Below are 25,142 nucleotides of genomic sequence, written 5' to 3'. Positions count from 1 at the left end.
GTGCCAGGATAAAATCAAATTATTAATATTGGAGCAAATGCATCAGGCAATGTTAGGAATATGAGCAATAACTTTGCCTATTTCCTAAAATACCTCAAAACTTTCATTTATATACGTAAATTGGCTAAAATTAATGAAAATTATGAAAATATTGGGCTTTGTTTATGATAAAATGTTATATAACATGCAAATCATGCATATTTTAATATTTTTATGTTATGATAAAGTCCAAAAATATCAAAATCCGTGAAACGTTAGGGCATGGGACGGTACTTAGATTATTATATAGTGATGCATTCGAAATAAAACCAGAGGTGAGTATTGTTTATAGAAGTTCCTTTCTAGTGTATTTCGTTCGCGTTCGAGCAAACTATCGTTGATGCCCGATTCCGGCTTGAATGCGCCATTTTTACGATAGAAAATGCTATTGCCGAAAGGTTAAATTATTGCGACCTGATAAAAAAATTTGCAAGTGCTAAAGCTAGAAAAGTAGCTATATAGACTTATTTTTATATTTTTGCTTAATAATCATTAGATTTGATTGATGTAATGTTTGAACAGAATAAATAAAAGTTGACAATCATTAAAATTATTTTTCTCAAACATGCTTGTTTTTTCTGGTGGAAGATAAAGCTACAGCTTAAACATTTTTTTTATTTAGAGGGGCGCTATTTTTAGTCCTCGCACCAGGTTAAAATGTTAATAGGACCGGCTCTGCCTATAGTACCTACCCATCTAATATAATAATTATGATGATTTATGTAGATTCTTCTCCTAGATAATATTCATATTCGGATAACTGTCATGATATTATTATGTAGTCGATCTCAGACGCGCGCGTACGCATAATACGTAACATGTAGATCTACTTACTTTTTTAATGTTGTGTTTGTACCTATACTTATTTTACTTATTAATATTTAATGTTAAAATATTGTAGGTACTTACCTATTTACCTAAGTATTTTTTCTCTCTTTGAAACTACCGAAAATTCTACAAATTTTCATTTCATTTCCTCTCACGGTAAATTATCTATTCTTAATTAATTTGTAACGAAATTAAAAAGCTATCATCGTTAATAATTAAGTTTGCTATTAATATCTATATAATATTAAATTAATAGGCTTTATAAATCTTGTTGGATTATTCGTTATTTACTATATATATTTTAAGAACTTGCTGAGGACGTAGTTTTTTTTTTTGGAAATTTGGAAATTTAATCAAAGCCACGTTTCCTTTTGGAGGTGAAGTAGAAGACGAATTAGACGAAAGAAACGTTGTTTTGCCACAGGTGATGAGAGGTTCAAACTGCTTACCGTTGTGTAAGAAGAGCAACTAGCCGGAAGATAGTTGACCTTTAATCCCTTAGTAACGACACAAAATGGGGGTTTGTTGCTAAATATGAAATAAATAATTTTTTAACGAAAATTTTTTATCAATGAAATTGGTGAATTTATAGTGGGAGTGATCAAATCAAAATGAAATTTCACGGCGTTTTCCGCGAAGGAAGTCAAGTTAACCAGGTGATATGTGCCGTGTTAAGTAAGTACCTACAAGTTACAACCTATTCTATTAAAATAATTTTCAAGGCTTATAGCATACTACTAACTTACTCTTGTATAACGTGTTATCAATTTTATCTCGCGAATCGCGATAATGCAAATGCATTTACAGAGTGATACATTTTCGCAGATTTTGCACGATGTTTTTCTTTATTTACTTACCGCCTTACGTACCGTCCTACACCTACAGGCAAGAATAAGAATTACCTACTCATTTAATTAGATATTAGAGCTAGCGCGCACCACGGTGCAGTGAGTTGCGGAGCGTTTAAAAATGCGTAAATTTTAATCTAAGTCTATCAAAATCCGGTCCGGGAAAAAAACTTGAATTTTACCGTAAACGGAAACCTACCGTTGTGCGCGCTAGCTCTAATAGAGCTTATAATGCTAAACAGTTTGATGAATCTACTTACAATGATAAAATCAGATTTCAAACCCACTAGACAATATCAACAAGGGTCCTTAATTTTTTATCATTATCATAACATAATCGCATCTTAGACATAACGCACCGTAACACCTACTGTTCAATTTTATTTTGAAAGACACTTTAAAATTACCTACTTTTAAAATTATAGAGCAACTAGCTTATTCATCAGCGGGAATAAGCATTCCTGCGTTGTTCCACGCTTTTTCGTTTGCGTGACCTACACAAATTTCAAACCCTTATTTTACCCCCTCAGGGGTTGAATTTTGAAAAATCCTTTCTTAGTGGATGTCTACGTCATAATAGCTATCTGCATGGCCAAAACTTAGCCCTAACCGTCCAGTAATTCTAGCTGTGCGTTTATAGATCAGTCAGTCAATCAGTCAGTTAGCTTTTCCTTTAAGGTTTAAAAATCTCGAATTTAAAGTTTAAAGTACACGTTTGACATAGCAAGTAGATACATTACACTCTATTTTAGTAAACCTACCGGTGTTGGCGTATGGTGCAAGCATGGGATGGACGTCTCCCATGACCCTACTCCTACAGTCGGATCACTCGCCAAAGAGCGTCCCCCTTACTGATACAGAGGTACGTAAGTAATTTTAACCTTTACTTTTTACTTTTCCGAGGATGCGAATTGCGAACCTCAAGGAAAAATAAAATTACGTAATAAAAAAACTAAAAAATTCGACTGCAAATAAATAGTACCTAATTGGTAACTGAAAAGCAAAAAACTTTACATTCTTTAAAACAGAAATTGATAATTAGAAAATGTTAATTAGAAAATGAGGCGGGGGCAAGTCCTAAGTAAGTCCTAGGTGTTGGGTAAAAAGAAACCCTTATAGGACCACTTCGTTGTCTGTCTATCTATCATAGCTATATTGAAATTCTCTACCTATTAAGATTCATTAGATACTGACAGACAGACAGACAGACGAACAACGGAGACCTAGTAGTAGTAATAGGGTCCCGTTGGCAACATTCGGGTACGGAATCTTGTAAAGGGTGTTAAGCAAAGACATTTAATAAAATACAGTACGATTGGCCATTGGGACATTTTTGTATAGAACCCTGGCGTACCTACGGACTTTCGCCATTTTGATTTTTCTTTGTATTATACAATAATTTATTCTGTACACGTAATGATAATACTGTTTTAGGTGTCATACATGGCATCCGCGCCTTATTTGGTATGCATAGTGTTCGATCTAGTGATGGCTTACATTGGGGATAAAGTCGGGAGGAAGATAGCACTGCTGTTACTCTCTATGGCTCTTGCGGTAAGTTTTTTAGTTTCGGATTGAGTGTGATGCTCTGCTCTATGGGCCCTACTGCCAGCGTCACCGGGTAGGGTAGCGAGCGCGAGGCTCCGTCTGGGGGTGAGCTCTAGGGCTCGAAAAAGTAATTGGAGAGATCGGGGATCAACGTCTTCCTAAGGGTGCTTCCTGTGAGGCTCGGACCACGGCTTAGTTTGACTGATGGTTGGTTAGACTTGATTGGTCTGCACCCTCCGAGACCGAGACGTGAGTCCACGTCCGGGTGACGTTAAAATCGTATAGTAGTACCTATAGTAGCTTAGGTACGCGACAGGTTGAAATGGCAATAGGGGAGTGAGCGCCTCGCACACCCGCACAGCCCACGCGCTAACCCGGTGCACGTGAGCGCCGGTGATGTGCAGATGTGCGGGCGTCCCCCCGCAACATGTATCGATTGCCATCTCGAACTGTCGCGGACTACCTATACAATATACATACCTACCTATCTACATTTTACTTCACAGAAGTTAACGCCTATACTTTATGTAGGTCGAGACAAATTCATATTGATGGCTGAATCAATCATAAAAATATTAGTTTAATGATTGAGTTGGGCACGAGTCACAAGCACGAGGGTAGGAACTAGGAAACAATAACAATAAAAATCTAATTAGGTTTATGTAAATTACCCGCTTTTGTAAACAGTGAATCACTTTCAGTTCCGATCTGTACATCACGTCTTGGTTTTAGCGTGGCGGATTATGACCTATAAACCATTCTCATTCCGATACGAGACCTGTGCTTAGTAGTGGTTGATCATGATAAATTAATACCTTAAATAATAAATAATACCTAATACCTAAAATATTTTATAATTTTTATAGTGTTTTACCTACACTTCAAGGAATTTCTAAATAACTTTAAATAGATACATATCAAAAACTGCGAACGGGCAGGAATCGAACCCGCGTCCCCTGGGATCGCACCCACTTATTTTTTTTTTAAAAAAAACCTAAAATAATTATTAATTCTATACAGATAAGCTGGATAATTTTGCTGTGCTCCTTCGAGACATGGGCTCTAATCTTCGCTAGAGCGTTGGTAGGCGTGACGATGGCAGGCTGCTTTGTGGTTTGTCCGATCTATACCAAGGAGATCAGCGATGACAGCATCAGGGGTGCGTTGGGTTGTTTGGTAAGTCTCTAGTACATTTCTGCTGTCTGCAGCATTTTTATTTTTATTCAGATTTGTATCTGCCCTAGCCCATGACTGCAATCTCACCTGGTGGTAAGTGATAATGCAGTCTAAGATGGAAGCGGGCTAACCTGCAAGAGGTATGGCAGTTTTTATTAAACCCATATCCGTTTGGTTTCTATCACTTCACAAAAGGCAAAATCACTTTTATCAATATTTACTTTAACGCAAATACATATCACTGCAAGTCGCAATTAAATATGGGCCTCATAAGAAAGCTCAGAGTCACTCAGCGGGCTATGGAGAGAGCTATTCTTGGAGTTTCTCTGCGTGATCAAATCAGAAATGAGGAGATCCGTAGAAGAACTAGAGTAACCGATCACATGGAGTCCCTACAAGAGACCTTTGTCCGGCTGTGGACGTCTATCTGTTGTTGATGATGATGATGATGATGATGATGAAGTCGCAATTTACACATAGGTACATCATCAGTTGATTAACTAATACAGTTTATTATAAAATTTATGGTTACATACTTAAAGTACCAACTGAAAAAGTCATGTTTGCCTGAAATGCAATCAGCCAAGGCTATTTTATTCTTCGTAAATAGAATGCGGTGCCTAAATGTGAAAGTATCCTAGATCAAAATTATGAATTTTATACATTCATGATCATATTATTATGATGTTGAATTTCTAAGTGATAATTTAACTGCAGATATAAAACGTTAGTTAGTATAAGTAGGTACTCAAAACCTGAAAGTAGTTTGTTCAGAATCAGTAACAGAATCGCTTGCATCATTTTTACTGCGGGTTACATTTTGACTAAAAAATCCTGTCAGTTTCAACACCTAGTTGAATGACCGCATGCACCAGCTGATTCGAGCCGCGCAAGGTGGAGCGCACACCACTGACGGTAGCCGCTTGCTAGTTGCTTGGGGTCACTATGTTTTTCGAATAGAATAGAATAGAATAAATTTTATTGCATTAACTGTGTACGTACATTAGGTGTTATACTTGTTATAAAGTTTTAACAGTTTGCCACTTTGTGGCGTGCAATACTGGTTACAATATTTTTTAAATAATACAATTTTTAACTATTTTGTTTACTAAACTAAAAAACACTATCTACCTACATACTATACTTACATCAATAAATTTCACAAAAATTCTCATTAATATTATAAAGGCCTTACTAATTAAACAATTTCTTAATTTATTTTTAAACATATTGCCTTCTGTTTTTTTAATATTGAGTGGCAAATGATTAAAAATTTTGACACCAAATGCTACGCTTACGCTTTTTGAAAAAGTGTAGCAGTTATTTTGGGGTACAATAATATGTTGTATTTATATTTTGTACGCGTGTCGAGAACACAACGAGCTTATAACTTCGTAATTTTTGAAATTTTGTATATATTCTTTATACAAAATATCCGACACGTGTGTCGGTTATTGCGTCAACATAAACTAACGTTGTTATATCCCGGGGTATCCCATTACATTAATTAAACTGAATTTTTAATCATATATTAACTAATGATTTGCTTATTTTTGCAGGTAGTTTTATTTCAAACGACAGGAAACCTTTTTCTCTACATTATAGGCGATATGTTAAGCTATAGAACAATACTCTGGGTCTGCTTGTCTTTGCCGACCATTCACATGATAGTGTTTGTGTTTATGCCCGACTCGCCGTCTTACCTTGTGAAGAAAGGTAGAATTGAAGTGAGTTTTTTTTCATGCAGGAATCTATAGGTATGAAAAACCGGCCAAGTGCGAGTCAGAGTGCTCAGTACACCGAGTGTTCCGTACTACTGTCGTATTCTTTCGACATTTTGCACAACACATTTTACCTGTACATTCTAAAACAGATTTTTATTTATTTTTATACATAATAGTTTTTGATTTCTCGTACAAAATGTCGATAAAATACGATTGTAGTACGGAACCCTCAGTGGGCGAGTCTGACTCGCACTTGGCCGGTTTTTTTATTGTAAGAAGTATTTTATTTAACATTCTTTAATTTTTAGGACGCCACAAAAGCTCTGGCATGGCTTCGTTGTAGATCGATATCTGATATGAAAGTTCAAGAAGAAATCGACTTTATTAAGAAAGAACAGAATAAAGATAAAGGCCCTAATCGATTTTTGCTTAAAAGTATTTGTAAGTATGTATAATATTACTAGCTGATGCCCGCGACTTCGTTCGCGTGGATTTAGGTTTATAAAAATCCTGTGGGACCTCTTTGATTTTTCGGGATAAATAGTAGCCTATGTCACTATACTCATGCAAAAAACCACGTCGATTCGTTGCTCCGTTGCGACGTGATTGAAGGCCAAACCAATAAACCAACAAACAATATCATTACACACTTTCGCATTTATAATATGGGTAGTGATTAGGCACTCAGTATATTTAAAAAAGATGTGCCAGGTAGGTAGATTTACCAGGTGAATATCACAGGTACTTACATAATAGTTTTAGGTAAGTTGTGTTTTTTTATAAGGAGCAATTTATGAAAAAACATACAATATATTATTACCTAGACAAATCACACTTTGAGGCGATATATATATTTGTATACTATATTATACCAATGTGTGTGTGTGTTGGTTACTCTTTCACGCAAAAACTACTGGATGAATTTAAATAAATAATTATTGTACTCTAAATTAACACAAAGGCTACTTTCTATCCAGTTAAAACTCATGGTTCCCGCAGGATGTTAAACATATAAGTAGGTACGAAGAAGTCGCTTATTAAATTGTTTGTTAAATTGACTGACCTTAGATGAAGGTGAAACAGTACTAGTATTTATGTCATTTAATCTTATATTGATTAACCCGTGGGAACTCTTATTTTACGGGACAAAAAGCTCAGGACACCATCCCCGGAATGCAAGCTGTCCCTGTACCAAATTTCATCGAAATGGGCCGTGAAAACGCCAAATGATTTTTTGATACATAGAGGACAGAGGTACGAGTATAGTCCGCGACAGGTCGAGATGGCAATCAGGGTATGAGGCGGGGGGACGCCCCGCACGTCGCCCGCACCGGGTAAGCGCGGGGGCTGTGTGGATGTGCGGGGCGTTTCCTCCCCGATGTCCATGTCGACCTGTCGCGTACTATAGTCATTAATTGTTTGTTAAATTGACTGACCTTACGTGAAACAAAAAGGTGAAACAGTATTTTGTCCTTTTGTCATTTAATTTTATCTTGTGGAAAAGATGCGATAACAAATAATATAGGTAATTAGTGCTCTTTAACCAAACAAAATGAAGCATTTAAACAATAATGAATAAGCAGGTATACACCTACTTAAGTAAAGATAAGTCTAATTTATTATCACCAAAAACTACCATCACAGTTGCAATTGCATATCTTACTTAAATTGTTTTGTTTTAGCGGGCAAATAATATTTAATTTGATCTATGTGATTTTTACTATTATAGAGTGATAAATTTTGTTTAAACACTAGATATCTACGTATATTTCTGGTTTGAACTTAAACAAACATTGGGATTTTTAAGCGAAAAAACATTTTCCGAGATAAAAAGTAGATTCAGTCCCTATCCGTCTCCAAGATGCACGCTATCTCTGTACCAAATAGATGATAAAGTCAAAGTCAAAGTCAAATGATTTATTCAAAATAGGTAATAAATTACTCGTATTGATGGTCTGGTATGGTGTTAGATTTGTAAGATAATATAGTGGTGATAATTATTACGCAAACTTAAAACTAAAGCTACGAGGGTTCCAAACGCGCCCAGGTCTGAGAAGAGCCCACAAAAAACTACCTTGTCACTGAAATGATCTCCAGCAGGCAATTTATGTTAGCCCGCAGATTTGCACGACCGACGACGACGAAAAAAATGGAGGATTTGTTTATTTTACGGGCATCATCTAGTAGGCTATAAGTTAGGTAGCTAAGTGAATGAAGTCGTGGGAAAAGCTGGTAAATATTGGTTAAAGACAGAAATATTTAAGATGTTTTTCTTATCTTAAACCGATGATTAATAATAATAACATTCTGTTTTCTTACTTGCAGTCACCGATAAGATTCTCCTCAAGGCCTTTCAAATAGCGCTGGTAGTAACTCTAGCTAGGGAGGTTTGTGGTGCAATACCAGTCCTCAACTTCGCTGGAGAGATCTTCACATTGGCTTCGAAGGATAAAGTATTAGTTCTTACTCCGAATCAACAGGCCATGCTTCTTGGAGTTGTTCAAGTGGTCGGCTCTATACTTGCGTCCAGTGTTGTGGAAAGATGTGGGAGAAAGGTAGGTACCTACTTTGTTGTAAAAGTGTTGTTGATTTAGTTGTTGTGGTGTGTCGTGACGTGACAGAAAGCAATTAGAAAAAAAACCGGCCAACCCTTAGTGCGCAAGTCAGACTCGCGCACCGAGGGTTCCCTAACAGTCATATTTTTTCGACATTTTGCACGATAAATCCAAAACTATTATGCATAAAAGAAATAAAATCTGTTTTAGAATGTACAGGTTTAATATGATATCCCAATTGGTATAGGTAGTAATCTTATTTTGTAAGTTAAAAATACTAAAACACATTTTAATTATTTTTGTGATGTAACCACAAATTCACGGTTTTCTGGTTTTTCCATTTACGTGTGCTATAAGAAAACCACAAAGAAGAACCCGGAAAAATAGACAGGTAGAAAAAAAATTATATGTGTTAATAATGGCCAAATAGTCACACATGGGTAGATACTTATTATTAAGTATGTACCTATTACTTTTTTGAATGTCTTTAGAGACGGCGGGTACGACATTCTGCAAACTCACATATTTTTTAAATTGTTCTAGTTCTTTGGTCTTATTCAAACTCTGCCACATTTTTTCACTGCCAATTTCAATAGCCTTCTAATTGTTCTTTAACGCTTTCAGCCACTACTCTTCGTAACCTCATTGGTGTCTGGGCTGAGCATGTGTTTGCTCGGATCCTGGTTCCTGCTACGCAACTATGAAATCCAGGCTCCTTCTTGGCTGCCATTGATGACTCTGTGTATTTGCATTTTCTGCGATGCGTCAGGACTTCAGCCCATTTCTATTGTACTCGCTAGCGAAATATTTTCATATAAGGTAATTAAATTATTAGGAATAACAATGGTTGAGAGGTGTTATTGGAAGAACAAATTATATTGTGATGTGTCACGATGTGACAGGTGATTGTGGTCTTACATTTAATTTAACGAAATCACACGCACTAATTGTTTTTAATATACGTCGGAACATTAGGAAAAAATTACTTGATGATGCAACGATATTCAACTAGGTGCTAAGTGTCGTGACACTGGCGGCGAGTTCCAATTGGTCCATCACTGCCACACGACACGACACGGTAATGTGTTTGCACCATTACGCATCATTCTTTGATAAGTAAAATACTTACATATTCACCATGCACAATAAATAATGGCGTGTTAGGTAATGGAATATGTATCTTTATAATGCTTTAAATCTACATTTATTCCTGAAAACAATGTATTATTTTTCCTCGTCAGAAAATGTTTACAGTAATTTTTAGAATTTACAATACTTATTAATTGTAGTTAGGTAGCTACGTAGGCATATTATGTTAAACAAAGACATTATATTGTATAGGTACTACTATTAACACATAGGTAATCACAAAATATGATATTTAATAGGTATAAAATAACATGAGTCTGCTAATTCTGCGGATTGTGTTGGTTAAATAACTGACATACCAATGACCATATAATATGACGTTTGTTCAAAGACTATGAATTATTGACTTTATTTGTTTTGGCACTTGTAGTAAGTTCGAGTAGCTGTATGTAAATAGCTTGATTGATACAATTGGATGTAAGTAATTTAATGATGATGTTTTTACCCGACTACGGCAAAGTCAAAAGGAAGGGTTATGATTTTGGCAGACTATGTATGTTTGTATGTATTTTGTGTCTATGTGTGTTCCACTGTAGCGCCTAACCTACTGGGCCGATTTTGATGAATGATGTCAATTGATTAGTTGTTATGGTCCAGGTGACATAGGCTACATTTTATAAGAACAAAATCGATCTGACGGATGTTTCATCCAAAAAAGTTAGTAATTTTTTTGTCAAATGAAAGAAGAAATAATACTGACTTCATAAATATGAATATAGTATACTTTTAAAATATACCAAACGACAGAAACCTAATTTTACTATAATGTTTCAGCGTTTATTAAGACGAGTAGGGTTTTAATTTTCAACTTTATCTTATCATAAATAGCTTTTACCGTGGCTTCTTCCGAAACACGGTAGGAAATAAGAAGCACACGTTTTTCCGGATTCGAAAGGACGCTGTGTTGGTCTGCGCCATGTAAGTTTTCTATGTGCAAAACACCTGCATCAAGAATCAAGATCTTAGACCGACCGGTTCAGTAAAGTTGCACTTTGAAGAGAATAAATACCAGACACTCACATTTAGAACACACTAGCTGATACCCGCGACTTCGACCGCGTGTATGTAGTATGGATTTACCTAACTCAAAATTACAACGCGCGTTATAAAAATATTAATAAAACCGGTCAAGTGTGAGTCGGACTTGCACTCGAAGGTTTTCATACCATCGTACAAGAAATAACAATTTTAATTTTATTTCAATTTGCATGGTGACCCTTTTGAAATTTTTATTATTTGTGGAATACAGCGACAATAGAAATACGCACTCTGAAAATTTCTACTCTCTACCTATTACGGTTCATGAGTTCTGAGAGATACAGCCCCCTGACAGATAGACAGACGGGCAAACAGACGGAAGGACAGCGGATGCTCAGTAATAGGGTCTCCTTGGCAACCTTCAGGTAGGTACGGAACCCTAGAATGATTAACCTATGAATTTTTGAGTTCCGGGAGGAACGATATTCAGATTTCAGACCAAATAGTGTTAGATTAATTATTTGACTATTCAAAAGTTGTAAAGTTTATCTGAACATTTTTTCCTTATTTCAGTATCGTGGCATTGTAATGGGAGTTACAATGGCTATTGCTTCTGTATCGGATTTCCTTCAACTGCTATTCTTCAAGCCCTTAGCGAAAGCTGTAGGTATACACGTATCATTTTTCTTTTTCGGACTCGTCTGCCTAAATACAGCAGCATACGTCATAATAGTCATACCAGAAACGAAGGCTAGATGTCTTGAAGATATTTATAAAGACCTGAAGAAAAATAAGACAACTGAAGAAAAAGAAGCTACAGAAATTAAAGAAGAAATTACAAGATTTTAATTTCAATAATAAATGAGTTAAATCATATTATAAATTAAGCGCGTAACCAACTAAAGGTTAACTAGGTATAGAGAACTAACTCAATTGTTTCTTCATTTTTTATTTATTTAATGTAAAGAAAGTTGTAAAGGTTGTAAGTTTGTATTAAAAGAGAAATCGAGAATAGCGTCTATTCCATCCAATCCAACGATAATTTTTTTCGCTTAGGAGGGGAAAATCCTCATGGACATAGTGCCGGGCTCATACCGACTAAAAACCCCTCCTTTCTCTAAGCAATAATGTTCCCGCCTTGTTGGCCTACCATTACTGCCGCGGTCTAACTCAACTTTCTCCTCTTTCATCTTTCTCCATACTTTCCATTATGGCTTTCATATATTTCTGAACTAACAGCCACTTCCTTTTCTCTTCCAGCATTGTACTTAACTCTTCCAGCATAGGCTCTCCACTCCAAACTCTCCTCCCAGCTCAGCCGCGACATTCCTTCTTTCTTCCTCAAACTGAGGACAACGAAACTATGATCTGCATCGTCTCTCGGTTCTATGCAGTACATACATTTGCTGCTCTCTTTTTTTATGCGCTACTGCATAAACACCACATGTCCTGTGAAACAGTGTGTCATTCAAAACGTCAGTATTCCGTGTTTCCTGGATACCCAACTCTTTACATTTTTAATCAGCCTATGCGTCCATCGTCCATTTGTGGACTGGTCCCATTCCTCTTGCCATCTAACCAGGGTCCTTTCCCTGATGGCCTGAAGCGATCAAAGTTTTTGTACCTAATACCAACATCTTTTAGTGCAAAAGTTTTAAGAAGACAGCGGGGAAGTGCAGATTTAGTATACCTAGGTCAGATTTGAACTAGTACTGTGCGATAGTAGTAAAATCATACAGTAGGTAGGTACTGAAATTAGTTTGAAAAATCAAAAAATACTATTATTATTTGATATTTCATAGTTTAAAGATTTCACTTCGGTACAGTCGGCAGTCCCTACTGACAGCCAATTTTTTTAAGAAATCTAGAGTAGGTATAGTGAAGTAGGTACCTAGTACTTAGGTAAACGTATAGTATGTAAATTTTCACTTCAAGACATAAGTAAGGTTTTTCCATGTCCAGTGGTGCCCAGCAGCTCGCTTGAGATCGTCTATCCACCTATATACTTAGTGGCTGCGCCATCCCAGCACCTTGGGATGGGAGTTGGGACCAGAATGCAACATTTTTCGGTCTTTAGATCTATGTGCTCTACCTATGACTACTTCTACCTCCTCCTCCTCCTCCTCCTCCTCCAGGTGGAAGTCCTCACTTCCGAATTCTTATTTCATAGACATCGCCTGCGGCTATCTTAATTCCTACTTACCTACCTAATGTTATGTCTACCATGAAGAACCAGGCACGAGCGCTTACAGAAAGAGAACCTACTCATGTGGTAGTGCCAATTAAGACTCGTATACCTACGGGTGTTCAATACACATACACGCACATAGCACATGTGTGTGTAGGTATATTGAACACGTTACATACGAGAATAGGAACTGTATACACGTTGAATGGAGATCAAAATGATGCGATATTCTCGCAGGGGCGAACTGGTTTTCTTGAATCTGATGAGAAGGTCACTTATAACAATCACTGCGATTATAGTCCATGAGAATAACGTCAAAAATGTTATATTTCGAATACACATTCATTGAATTTGTATGAGTGAATAACGAGGAATAAACTTAATTAGGTATTTTAAATAAATTATGTATTTCAAAATAATTGAATTGAATGATTGAATTGAATAAGGCAAGGCACCTATTATTTTTGAAACGGCTCATTATTACTTCTAGAATTTACCAATCTGTTTGTTTACATATCACAAAATTTCACGCTCGCTTCGCTCACATTTTTGTTCTGTATTAGTTGATGCCCGCAACTTTGTCCGCATTAAGGTTTACTAAAGTCCCGTAGGAACTCATTGATTTTATGGGATAAAATTGTGCATGTTTCCGGGATGCAAGCTTTCTCTGTATAGTACCTGGTTAAAAAGTTAGACCGTGAAAAGGTAACATATAGGTAGATAGACAGACACGCTTTCGCATTTATAATAATATTAGTAGGAACCTACAGATTTTTTGCAAATATCTGAAAAGCTTCCGTTCGCTTCGCTCGCGTTTTTACTTTGTATTAGTTTAAATGTACGCAATTTCATACCCATGGATTTACTTTTTAAAAATCCCGTGAGAACTCTTTAATTTCCCGGGATAAAAAGCTGTTTCCGAGTGCAAAATATCTCTGAATAGTACCAAATTTTGATTAAGAATACGGGCTGTGTTTATCTCACAAGTCACACCCATCGAGATTTAACATTGCAGTAGAGGACTGGAGACACGGACTGTAAGTACCTATTATGAGTAGGTACGTAACATTCTAAAATAAACGTTCTAGTTCGTGCTTATGTTCCTACTTATGATTCATTTTAATTAGCTCTCAGGCTAGGTAGATACCTACGCTTATAATTACGAGTATGTTGATTGCTTCTGTACAAGCAAGTCTTGTGTTTTGACTTTAAACAAATAGGTAAATAATTCATAATTTGTAAAGTGTACCTACCTACTTATTTGTATTAGTGTTTAGAACATAAATAGTATTTTGCTATTTAAATAGGTAATCATTGTAATACTTTTTGATAAATGTCACATCAGGACACGTAATGTGTATGTGTGTATGTGATTAATTAAATGATATACTAATTAGTAGATATACTTAGTGCATAAAAAAATGAAAGTCAGAGTGAATAGATTAAAAAAAGGTTCAGCAAAGCAGACTTTTCATTTGTAGTCCGTAAAAAATGACTCCTCACACGCCATTTTAACTCTATGGGTCAACTGTCATGTTAAAAGTACGATTCACCCTCAGAACAAATACCTGGTGGGTTCACCTTTAAAATAAGGACTAAAACCTTACTTTTGACATGAAATTTGACACAAAAAGTTAAAAGGCGCGTAAGGAGTTAAATTTTACGCTATATATCTCGTCAATTTAACAAAGTATATTTTATTTCAAAATGTGGAAGATGAAAAGCGAAAAATATGTAAGTATTAAAAAGTAGGTAAGAGAAAATAATAATTTTAGTAAGTTCAGTGCCAACCATATAAAGTAGAAATGCAATATTTTGGAACTATTTTAGTTTTAATTAATTGATTAACAATTAATTTCATTAAATTTAAATATCTTTATTGCTTAACACTATCACAAAAATATAAAATACAGGATATACTTAAAAACAAAGGGCGACCTTATCACTACAGTGATATCCAAGATTGTCCATCGCCATTCAGCGTGGCATTGCTGCCAGCTTGATGGGAACCTTTGGCCCTGGGGCAACCAGGGGCGGACCGCGACGTTGTTACCAAATAATAATTTATTAGGAGTTTTAAGATTTTATAATCCATGTTCAGCAGAGGGCAGATATGCGTAGTGTGACGCGTGATTTTGGAAGAAAGAAAAACAGAAATGCTTCAAAGCAGTCGAGCCACTAATTTAATATAAGAATCACATTATAATTAGTTAATTAATTATTTAACAATGAGGAATACAAAAAGCTACGTGTAAAACGAATGGCGGCCAGAGACAAGAGAGAGTCCAAACCAAAAGTCAAATGTCATTTGTATTAAGCTTGTCTATGGCAAGAATGCGTTCAAAATAAGAATGGATACATTCATTTTCCAACACTGCTCCTCATTCTTGTCAAGAAAAGCATCTAGGCTAACTAATATTACATAACAGCACAAGTTTTACATTAGTCATAAACATTAAAAACAAAATACAACTTGTGTCATAGTCAAAACATTAGTCTACCAATTTAATCACAACATTTCAATTTAAAACATTTTACAAAGTTGCGATGCTTCTGTGAACACAATGGCTTGGTAAAAACATCAGCAATCATTTGATCAGTTGACTTACATTTTACATTTATTTTTCCTTCATGTATTAAATTTATGTAGCAACAATTTTTATGCACTTTGATTATCATTGTTTACAGTGACATCAAAGCGTTTGTCAAAAATTTCAGATAAGAAATTGTTAACAAAACTGACGTCCTTGCACACATCTCTGATTGCAAAATATTCAGCTTCAGTGCTGGACAAGGCAGTGCATCATTATTTTATAGCCTACCAATTGATAACATCTTCACCAAGTTTTATGACAAAGCCAGTATATGACTCGCGGTCAGATAAGTCATTCTCCCAATCGGCGTCTGCGAAGGCCAATTATTCCAATTATTGGTTTTTTTAAAGAAAAGAACCAAACTAATTGTTCCCGCCAAGTATCTAAGTACTCGCTTAGCAGCGCGCCAATGACACGCATCAAAACACGTACTATACTGACTCAGCTGACTGCAGGCATACGATATATCCGGACGAGTACATACAGACAAAATATACATAAGCGAACCTACCAGTTCTCTATACTTATATTCATCATTTTCTAAAGTACATTTCTCCGACTTATCTAGCTTGCAGCCGACAGGCAAAGGTGTGGCTACATGCTTACATTCACGCATATGTTGAACTTATATAGTAAACACTTTATATAATCAAACTGATCAAAAAGAAAAAAACAAAGTTGAATGCCTAACAACAGGTACAAAAGTATAGGCATAGTCAATGCCTTCTATTTGGCTATAACCACAGGCAACTAGTTTAGCTTTGAACTTCATGAATCTACCCGTTGCATCAAACTTTTTCTTTAAAAAGACATTCGTCTTTGACTACATTTACATTCCTAGGACGATCTACGAAGTCCCAGACTTTTTAATCATAGTCATACTTACATCTAATTGCTCTATGTCATTCATCCTTCTCAGGAGAATTAAGGCTCATCCGATATACTTACACCAGCTAATAATGAAGATAAGTGATAATCTTTAAAACGCTCAGGTACAATACCTCGGGTAATCCGTACGGAGCGAGATGGACGCGTCGAACACTTCCGACGTAATCCGCTCTGCTCCTCGAGACAAAGAGGGCGACAGCGTGGTCCTAGTGCCAGAGAGCACCTCAGCCTCATCATCGACATCCTCAGTAAAGTCTTCACGTACAGTACGGTACACATCCGACAGTGGTGACAGCACTGGAAGTCTACAAATACCTCGGGTACTCCATATAGGGCGAGAGATAGACACATCAAACACTTCCGACGTAATCTGCTCTCCTCCTCGAGGATAAAGAGGGCGACAGCGTGGTCCCAGTGCCAGATAGCACCTCAGCCTCATCATCGACATCCTCAGTAGAATCTTCGCTTGCAGTCACATCTGTAACCGAAACATACTTATTAGACTGGTCATTATTAATAATACTATTTCTTAAATTTTCATTATTATTAAAACTATTATCACAGCTAATATCACAGGTATCACTTATACAATTATCCTCATATTATGTAATGTTATCATTATTCATAAAATTGTCATTATTGATAAAATTGACAAAAACATTAAAATTGGCTCATCTGCTATAAGCTTTCAGCATATTGGCATCCTTTGCATATAATTTATCCTCAAGAAAAACAACATTTCTACAATAAATAACCTTTTTAGGATCTAGCGGGTCGACCAGACGATAGCCCTTGCACGTTTCACAATATCCTACAAATACATACTCCTTCGCCTTAGCATAAAGCTTGCGCCGTTTTTCGTCAGGTACAAGTAAATAAGCTATACAGCCAAAAACACAGAGGTGACGAAGATCAATACAGATCCGGTCCACTCAGATTCAGGTATTCTATCTGATAGTGCACTCATCGGAGACATATTGTTTAAATAAATAGCCATCCTAACAGCTTGTCCCAATAACATTCACACAGACACGAATCCTGTAAAAAAGGCCATAGCTTTCACAAAAAACTGTACGATTAACACGCTCAGCAAACCCATTTTGATGAGGGCAATAAGGCACGGAGGTCTTGTGAATAATGCCTTCCTAAAGGTAATTGGATAAATTATTATTACAACATTCCATACTAAGATTGTCAGTACGTAAAACTTTAATTTGCAAACCAGTTTGTTCATTAACTACATTTATAAAATTAATAAAATGGGCACTTACTTCCGATTTATTCTTCATAAGATATCCAAAGTCAGCAAGTAGCAGGCTCCTCCCCAACTGCTCACTTGAATCGGGCCGCATACATCACTGTGGATCAGATCTAGTGGATTAGCAGCACGTCCAGCACTTGACGTAGGAAACGATGACTTAATCATCTTCCCAGTAAGCCAGGAGACGCCGCTGCCTGGTACGTTATCTTCACACTGAAAAACAACACCAACACACTGATTCCCACCACCAAGTATGTACATACCTTTAAAATTCAGGTGACCTAAACGCTGTGTGTCACACTCATGGACACACAAGCTGCAGCATTGGCACTCATGGTTCCCTGCCTAGACTGAAGGGACATAGAATGACCTACTATAGGGTCGGACCGATCTTGCAACTTAAATTTATATAACCCATTAGTTTTATTAGCAGTTAAAACCTGGTTGCCTGTGATTTTACAATCACTATATACGATACAACAATTCTTATGGAAAACTACAACATAACCCTTAATAGTAATCTCACTGACGGATATTAAATTATTTGAAAGATCAGGCACAAATAAAACATTACTAAGAGAAACATTACTTGAAAGAGTAGTCCTACCAACCATTTCACTATATAATTCTTGCCCATTGGCCACTGAAATGGTACACTTCTTGTTCACTGCATCCTCGACCAATGTTGAGTGAGCACACATATGAGCAGTGGCTCCGCTGTCAATGATGAACTCGTTTAGATGGGAAGTGGAGTACGCAGCTGCATACAATGTATGTTGATCTTCTTCCCTTTTCTTCACATCATCACGTTTTTTCTTGAAACATCGACTAGCTGTGTGATTAGTCTTTTTGCAGTAAGTACAAACAAGCTTGTTAGTTCTCTTTCTATTGTTGGCTTCATAAGCTAAGTTCTCAGTATTGCAATTATTATTACGCCTATGATCCTCTTGAAGTAAGCGAGTGCGAACAACTTCACTTGAGAGTGACTTCGTCAAGCTCGCAGTCTCAAGACTTGAAACAAGAACATTGAAGTCCTCAGGCAGACCCGACAATAATATCTCAGCTATCTCTTCGTCGTCAATGACTTTCCCAATATCGGATAACTGTGCGACTAACTTCATGACGCCTTCAATGTAATCAGACATATTTGAAAAGTTGCTATATTCTACACGATGTAATTGTCGCAGTAGAAGTACTCTTCTGTACAAACCTTTATCTTCGAAGGTGTCTGACAATCTTTTCCAGGCATCTTTCGCGGTCGTAACATCTCGAACGAGCTGATATAGGTTAGGTTGAATCGTTAAACAGATGCGAGCAAGCGCGCGACCGTCGCGTGCTAAGTCGGGGTCGGTGCCCTCGACACAGTTCCACAATCCGTCAAGAGTGAGTAACATTTTGATGGCAAACTTCCAGTTTACCCAATTGGAAATACCTTCTAGTTTTTCAATTGAAATTATGTTGCTAGAGTTGGAATGGTTGGACGCCATTTTGTCCTCTTCCAAATTACAGCTTGGGCACTTAACCTGTTCAGCAGAGGGCAGATATGCGTAGTGTGACGCGTGATTTTGGAAGAAAGAAAAACAGAAATGCTTCAAAGCAGTCGAGCCACTAATTTAATATAAGAATCACATTATAATTAGTTAATTAATTATTTAACAATGAGGAATACAAAAAGCTACGTGTAAAACGAATGGCGGCCAGAGACAAGAGAGAGTCCAAACCAAAAGTCAAATGTCATTTGTATTAAGCTTGTCTATGGCAAGAATGCGTTCAAAATAAGAATGGATACATTCATTTTCCAACAATCCAAGTGTTAATGTAGTTCTTTAATAATATTTTTTGGAGATATAAAGTAGAAATGCAATATTTTGGAACTATTTTAGTTTTAATTAATTGATTAACAATTAATTTAATTTAATTTAAATATCTTTATTGCTTAATACTATCACAAGAATATAAAATACAGGATATACTTACTTAAAAATAAAGGGCGACCTTATCACTGCAGTGATCTCTTCCAGGCAACCCATTTAATTGAATTTAGTAGGCAGGTACTATTAGGTATATTAATTTAGTACATTGCATCCTTCTAATGTATGAAAAAATATTTACTTCAATTTGACCAACTTCTGCTGTCCTTACATGAAACTGAGTGGAAGTGAAACTGAAAATGATTATGATTAGCATTTAAAAAAATGTCAATTTTGTTTATTTTTATGGACAACTCACGCTTGATCCAAAAACTGACTACGCCAAAATTGTTTTTACAATTACAAAAAAAATAAAAACCGACTTCGATACACAAACACTAAAAATTGAAAAATAATTTAATTTATTACCGAATATATTATGTATACAAGAGTTAATATAGTTCCATAATAATACTTTTTGGTGCCGGTGCCAATTAGCTTTAGCTGCGCGAATCGTCTAGACTTCATATTTTTATGAGACTCCACAATGGCACCTCATTGGCACCGACCCCAAAAAATATTATTATGGAACTATATTAACTCTTGTATACATAATATATTCGGTAATAAATTAAATTATTTTTCAATTTTTAGTGTTTGTGTATCGAAGTCGGTTTTTATTTTTTTTGTAAAAATTTTTTATTTCACAATTTTTAGTGGCCCCATGGAATTATGCTATGACTGGTTAAAAATCTACTGTTTACTAAGCTATTACACTGATCGCGAGCAATTTACTCTTATCCGTTGAGGAGTTCCAGTATCTATCTTCGAAGATGTTCATCAGATCTTCACCAAATTTAAATGGGACCAACTTTGAAGTATACCCTTTCAAACAAAAAAAGAATTTTCAAAATCGGTCCAGGCGTCTTTGAGTAATCGGGGAACATACATAAAAAAAAAAAAAAAAAAAAAAAAAAAAAAAAAAAAAAAAAAAAAAAAAAAAAAAAAGATTTGAGAACCTCCTCCTTTTTTTGAAGTCGGTTAAAACAAAAAAAAAAAAAAAAAAGATTCGGACGAATTGAGAACCTCCTCCTTTTTTTGAAGTCGGTTAAAAAAGAGCACATGGTTCCAAAGACAGTTTTCCTGTATCTTCTATGGTTGCGGATTTCATCATGCTGTGCAAGTTAAAAAAAAACCACTGTATATTAAAGAAAAGGTTGACTCACTTACTGTCTATCAACACCCTACCATTTAGGTTGGGAGTTCATAGACAGTAAGTGACCTTGTAGACAAGGTATAAGGCTGAATTTTTGGAAATTCTTACAGGAAGTCACGGGCGGTCGCTAGTAGGTAGGTAATAAATAAAGTTAGTCATATTAATCATGACTAATATTCCCCTTTCCCCACCAACTAAGCGAGCTTGTGCTAGGAGTAGGTACGACAATTGTAGTGCAACGGGTGGGGTTTGAACCGTTGACCTTCGGAGTGAGTTAATGAGGTTTTGAAATATTATTACGCAGATTTTTTTTTTTGTGGTGGGTAATTACTTGCTCAGCCTATGTTACTCAATTTCAAGTGAAATAATAATACGTATGATTAATTAAAATAACAATAGACACCAATATACCTAATGCTAGTGTAACTTACATCCGTAAGTAGACTTGCTTGTCTCTGGAATTCCGCGAATGAATGCAATCGTGGGTCATTGATTAGGGGTCATTTTGATAAATAGCGATACAGTAAAAATAAACGATGTAATATTAATAAGGTCGTTATTATGTAGTACCTACCTATACATCACTTCTTAATAATATCAACTAGCGACTTCGACCGCGAGGATTTAGGTTTTTAAAAATCCCGTGGGAGCTCTTTGATTTTCCGGGATAAAAAGTAGCATAGCATATGTTCTTTCTCGGGATGCAAGCTATCTCTATACCAAATTTCGTTAAAATCGGTTGAACGGATGGGATGTGAAAGGCTAGCAGACAGACAGACAGACAGACAGACACATAGACAGACAGACAAACTGAAAGGCACATTTTCGCATTTTTAATATGTATAGATTAGTATGGATTAGAAAACTTTATTGTTTTTTCCTTCAATTATGCCAAAATGAATATTCAATAACCACAAACACTAAAAAATAATTTAATTTATTACCGAACTTGCTCATGCCCGCGACTTCGTACGCGTGGATTTAGCTTTTTAAAAATCCTGTGGGAACTCTTTGATTTCTCGGGATAAAAAGTCACTCTCCAGGTCTTTAACTATATCCATGCAAAAATCACGTTGATCCGTTGCTCTGTTGTGACGTGATTGAAGGACAAACCAACAAACAAACACACTTTCACATTCATAATATAAATATGGGTACTGATATAGGTATTATGTATCCAAGATTGTCCATCGCCATTGAGCGTGGCATTGCTGCCAGCTTGATGGGCACCTTTGGCCCTGGCGCAACCAGGGGCGGACTTTTTGACGACGTTGTTACCAAATAATAAAATAAGTAGTTTTAAGAATTTTTAATCCAAGAGTTAATGTAGCTCTTTAATAATATTTTTTGGAGTCGGTGCCAGTGTGGAGTCACAAAAAATGAGTATGAGTAGGTCTGTAGACGGTTCGTGCGGCTAGTTGGCACCGGCCCCAAAAAATATTATTATAGAACTACATTAACTCTTGGATACGTAATATATTCTATTATATTTTTGTTTTTTTTACCTATCTATTGATGCCTGATGGTCTCCACTAAAAAGTCGGGAATCGATGAGTCAGTCAGTGAGTCAGAGTTTTTCGTTTTTATAAATGTTGATGATTTCCACTTGAATACTTAAGCTGCTTTTTTTGTATTAAACTTTCCAGGTCTTTTTTTAATATGAGGTCATGCGTTCAGTGCGTCAAGATAGATGATCCGAATAAGACGCTCGTGTTTCAAGTTTAAGGAATCAGATCAACGAACACGGTTCGGAACTTGATTTGGAAAAATTAAGGTGAGTTCAATGAACTTGTATTAAACGTGTGTAATAGGTACGGTAGGTAAGTGTAGATTAAGCAGGTTTAAATATAGAACTCGTTGGAATTTCTCTAAACTCTTTTTAATGGGATCTGCGTTTTAGAAAGAACCTTCGTGCCTTCTTACTAGTCCCAGCTACTTGAGCTGCATTTTGATAGGGCAGTCTATTCTTTCTTCATCACTTTCTTTTTTTAAATGACTTCAAAAAAGGAGGAGGTTCTCAATTCGCCTGAGTGTTTTTTTGTATCTTTGTTACGCGATTACTCCGTCAGTTATAAACCGATTTTGATCATTCTTTAATTATTTTGTAGTACATACTCAAGAGGTGGCCCCATTTTAATTTGGTAAAGATATGATGAATATATTCGGAGACGGAGAACAAAACTCCTCAATGGATAAGAGTGAATCGCTCGCAAGTGTAAGAGCTTTGTAAATAGTAGGTTTTTAACCAAGCATAGCATATTTTTAATCGCTTTATAGGAATTAAATTTTAATTTAATACCTATAAAGCAGGCAATTCTCGAATCGAACGTATGATTTTTGTATGTTAACAAACAAATTTGGGGGAGAAATCGCGTAACAACGCGATTTCTCCCCCAAATATAAAAACGATTTTATGATTCTTTTTTTGATAGGTCATACTTCAGAGGTGGTCCCATTTTAGTTTGGTGCAGATCTGATGAATAATTTCGGAGATGGGGAACAGAACTCCTCAATGGATAAGAGTAAATTGCTCGCGATCAGTGTAATAGCTTAGGAAACAGTAGGTGTTTAACCAGGCATATCATATTACCCCATTTTTGAGCACCAAATGACTGTACTATTTGTGTTTTTACAGATGGTGGCTTTGACGCTATTAGTGGTTACATTTTCTTCGGTAACGACGACATTGCAGGGCGCTGGAATTGAGCCATTGGATCTTACCCCAAATAGAGTTGGTGAATATAAATTAAGTATTAGGCTTCTACTACAATCATGTGAAGTTCAACTTTCCTTGTTCCTCCTTCACCTGCATTCTACTACAGAACAGTGGGAAACGGTGAACGTGAACTTGCCAGCAGCAGGGTGTTTCGGTAATTCAGTCACACTGAATGATAGCCGCCGAGCTTATTTGACACTGGTTGGTTCTACATCGCTGCTTCATTGAGTGATATTTAAATCAAACAACACTAGTTTAGTTTTAATTTGGTTTTAGTACTTCCTTGTCGCATTTTTAATAAGTAAAATAAACCGTTTCAGGTCAAACAGTTTCATGCATAACGAAAAATAATGTGCAGGGGGAATGTGTACATGAATCTGCTTGTAATGAAGAACACACGATATTGCCTGGTGGTGTGGTAGACGATAGTGATTTTAGGTAAGAAAATATAAATAAAAAAATAAAGGTCAAAAATAAAAATCCGATTCTCAGATTTTTGTTAAAAATTAATTAAAATAATTAAAATTAGGTAATTAAACTGATATTATTACGGTATGTCACGGAAGCGCCATCTTAATATAATTCATCTAAATATATAAAAGGAAAAGGTGACTGACTGACTGACTCACTGATCTATCAACGCACAGCTCAAACTACTGGACGGATCGGGCTGAAAAATATCATGCAGATTGCTATTATGACGTAGGCATCCGCTTAGAAAGGATTTTTGAAAATTCAACCCCTAAGGGGGCGAAATAGGGGTTTGAAGTTTGTGCAGTCCACGCGGACGAAGTCGCGAACATAAGCTAGTATTGTATAAGTACTTAATTAATTACTTTACTCTACGTTTTGGCCCTTTGATAATAATTTGTGAGAGTACAAAACAATGGGGCCGATTCTCTTGTACACTATCTCTAAACTTAACTAAATTAACAGGTCTAAATCTAGTGCTATCCTTTTTCGCAAGCAACATTATGAAAGGGATAGCAATAGATTTAGATGTGCCATTTTAGTTTAGTTTAGAGATTGTTTACAAGAGAATCAGCCCCAATGTCATCTACTATTAAAAATGTCACAATTTGCCCTTATTTTTATGCTGCTGCCCCTGATTAAATTTAAAAATATAAGTAATATTAATGTACAGACTGTTCACTTAGTTTTTTTTATTCCATTACAAGTTAGCCCTTGACTGCATTCTCATCTGGTGGTAAGTAATGATGCAGACTGCAGTCTAAGATGAGAGCGGGCTAACTTGAAAAGGGTACCTATGGCTGTTTCATTAACCCATACTCCTTATCAGTTTCTACACGGCATCGAACCGAAACGCTAAGTAGAGTAATTTGCCCTACTAGTACTGGAAAATACATGGTATTATATGTTAGCTTCCTCTGGGTTCCAACTGGGTGTAAAAGTTTATACGAATAAAAAAGATTTTCATTTCAAAAAGATTTTCATTTCATTTCATTTCATTTCATTTCATTTCATTTCAACTTTAGACGATTAATTAATTAATTATTTTTCCTT

General features: G+C 36.0%; 1 protein-coding gene and 1 long non-coding RNA gene across 3 annotated transcripts; one reads left to right on the top strand and one right to left on the bottom strand.

Annotated features, from left to right (window-relative positions):
* Positions 1-883: 883 nt before the first annotated feature.
* Positions 884-23,547, top strand: LOC117983441 (facilitated trehalose transporter Tret1-like). 2 transcript variants are annotated; one of them, XM_034969991.2, is made up of 12 exons: positions 884-940; positions 1,292-1,542; positions 2,468-2,577; positions 3,150-3,269; positions 4,284-4,439; positions 5,999-6,166; positions 6,472-6,604; positions 8,489-8,718; positions 9,343-9,537; positions 11,419-14,070; positions 22,549-22,676; positions 23,538-23,547. In XM_034969991.2, exons 2-10 carry the CDS (start codon positions 1,479-1,481, stop codon positions 11,692-11,694), a joined length of 1,452 nt encoding a protein of 483 aa, XP_034825882.1. In that variant the 5' UTR covers positions 884-940; positions 1,292-1,478; the 3' UTR covers positions 11,695-14,070; positions 22,549-22,676; positions 23,538-23,547. The 2 variants fall into 2 exon arrangements, with proteins under 2 accessions (XP_034825882.1, XP_069355766.1); XM_069499665.1 differs by lacking the exon at positions 884-940 and adding an exon at positions 990-1,023.
* Positions 15,191-19,573, bottom strand: LOC138402566 (uncharacterized). The gene is made up of 2 exons (XR_011236933.1): positions 18,388-19,573; positions 15,191-17,989 (listed from the first exon to the last, which is right to left on the bottom strand). It is a non-coding gene; the product is annotated as an uncharacterized lncRNA (long non-coding RNA).
* Positions 23,548-25,142: the final 1,595 nt, after the last annotated feature.

The sequence above is a fragment of the Maniola hyperantus genome, chromosome 7, assembly GCF_902806685.2.
Source record: "Maniola hyperantus chromosome 7, iAphHyp1.2, whole genome shotgun sequence".
NCBI lineage: Eukaryota > Metazoa > Arthropoda > Insecta > Lepidoptera > Nymphalidae > Maniola > Maniola hyperantus.
This window is presented reverse-complemented; position numbering and strand designations above follow the sequence as displayed.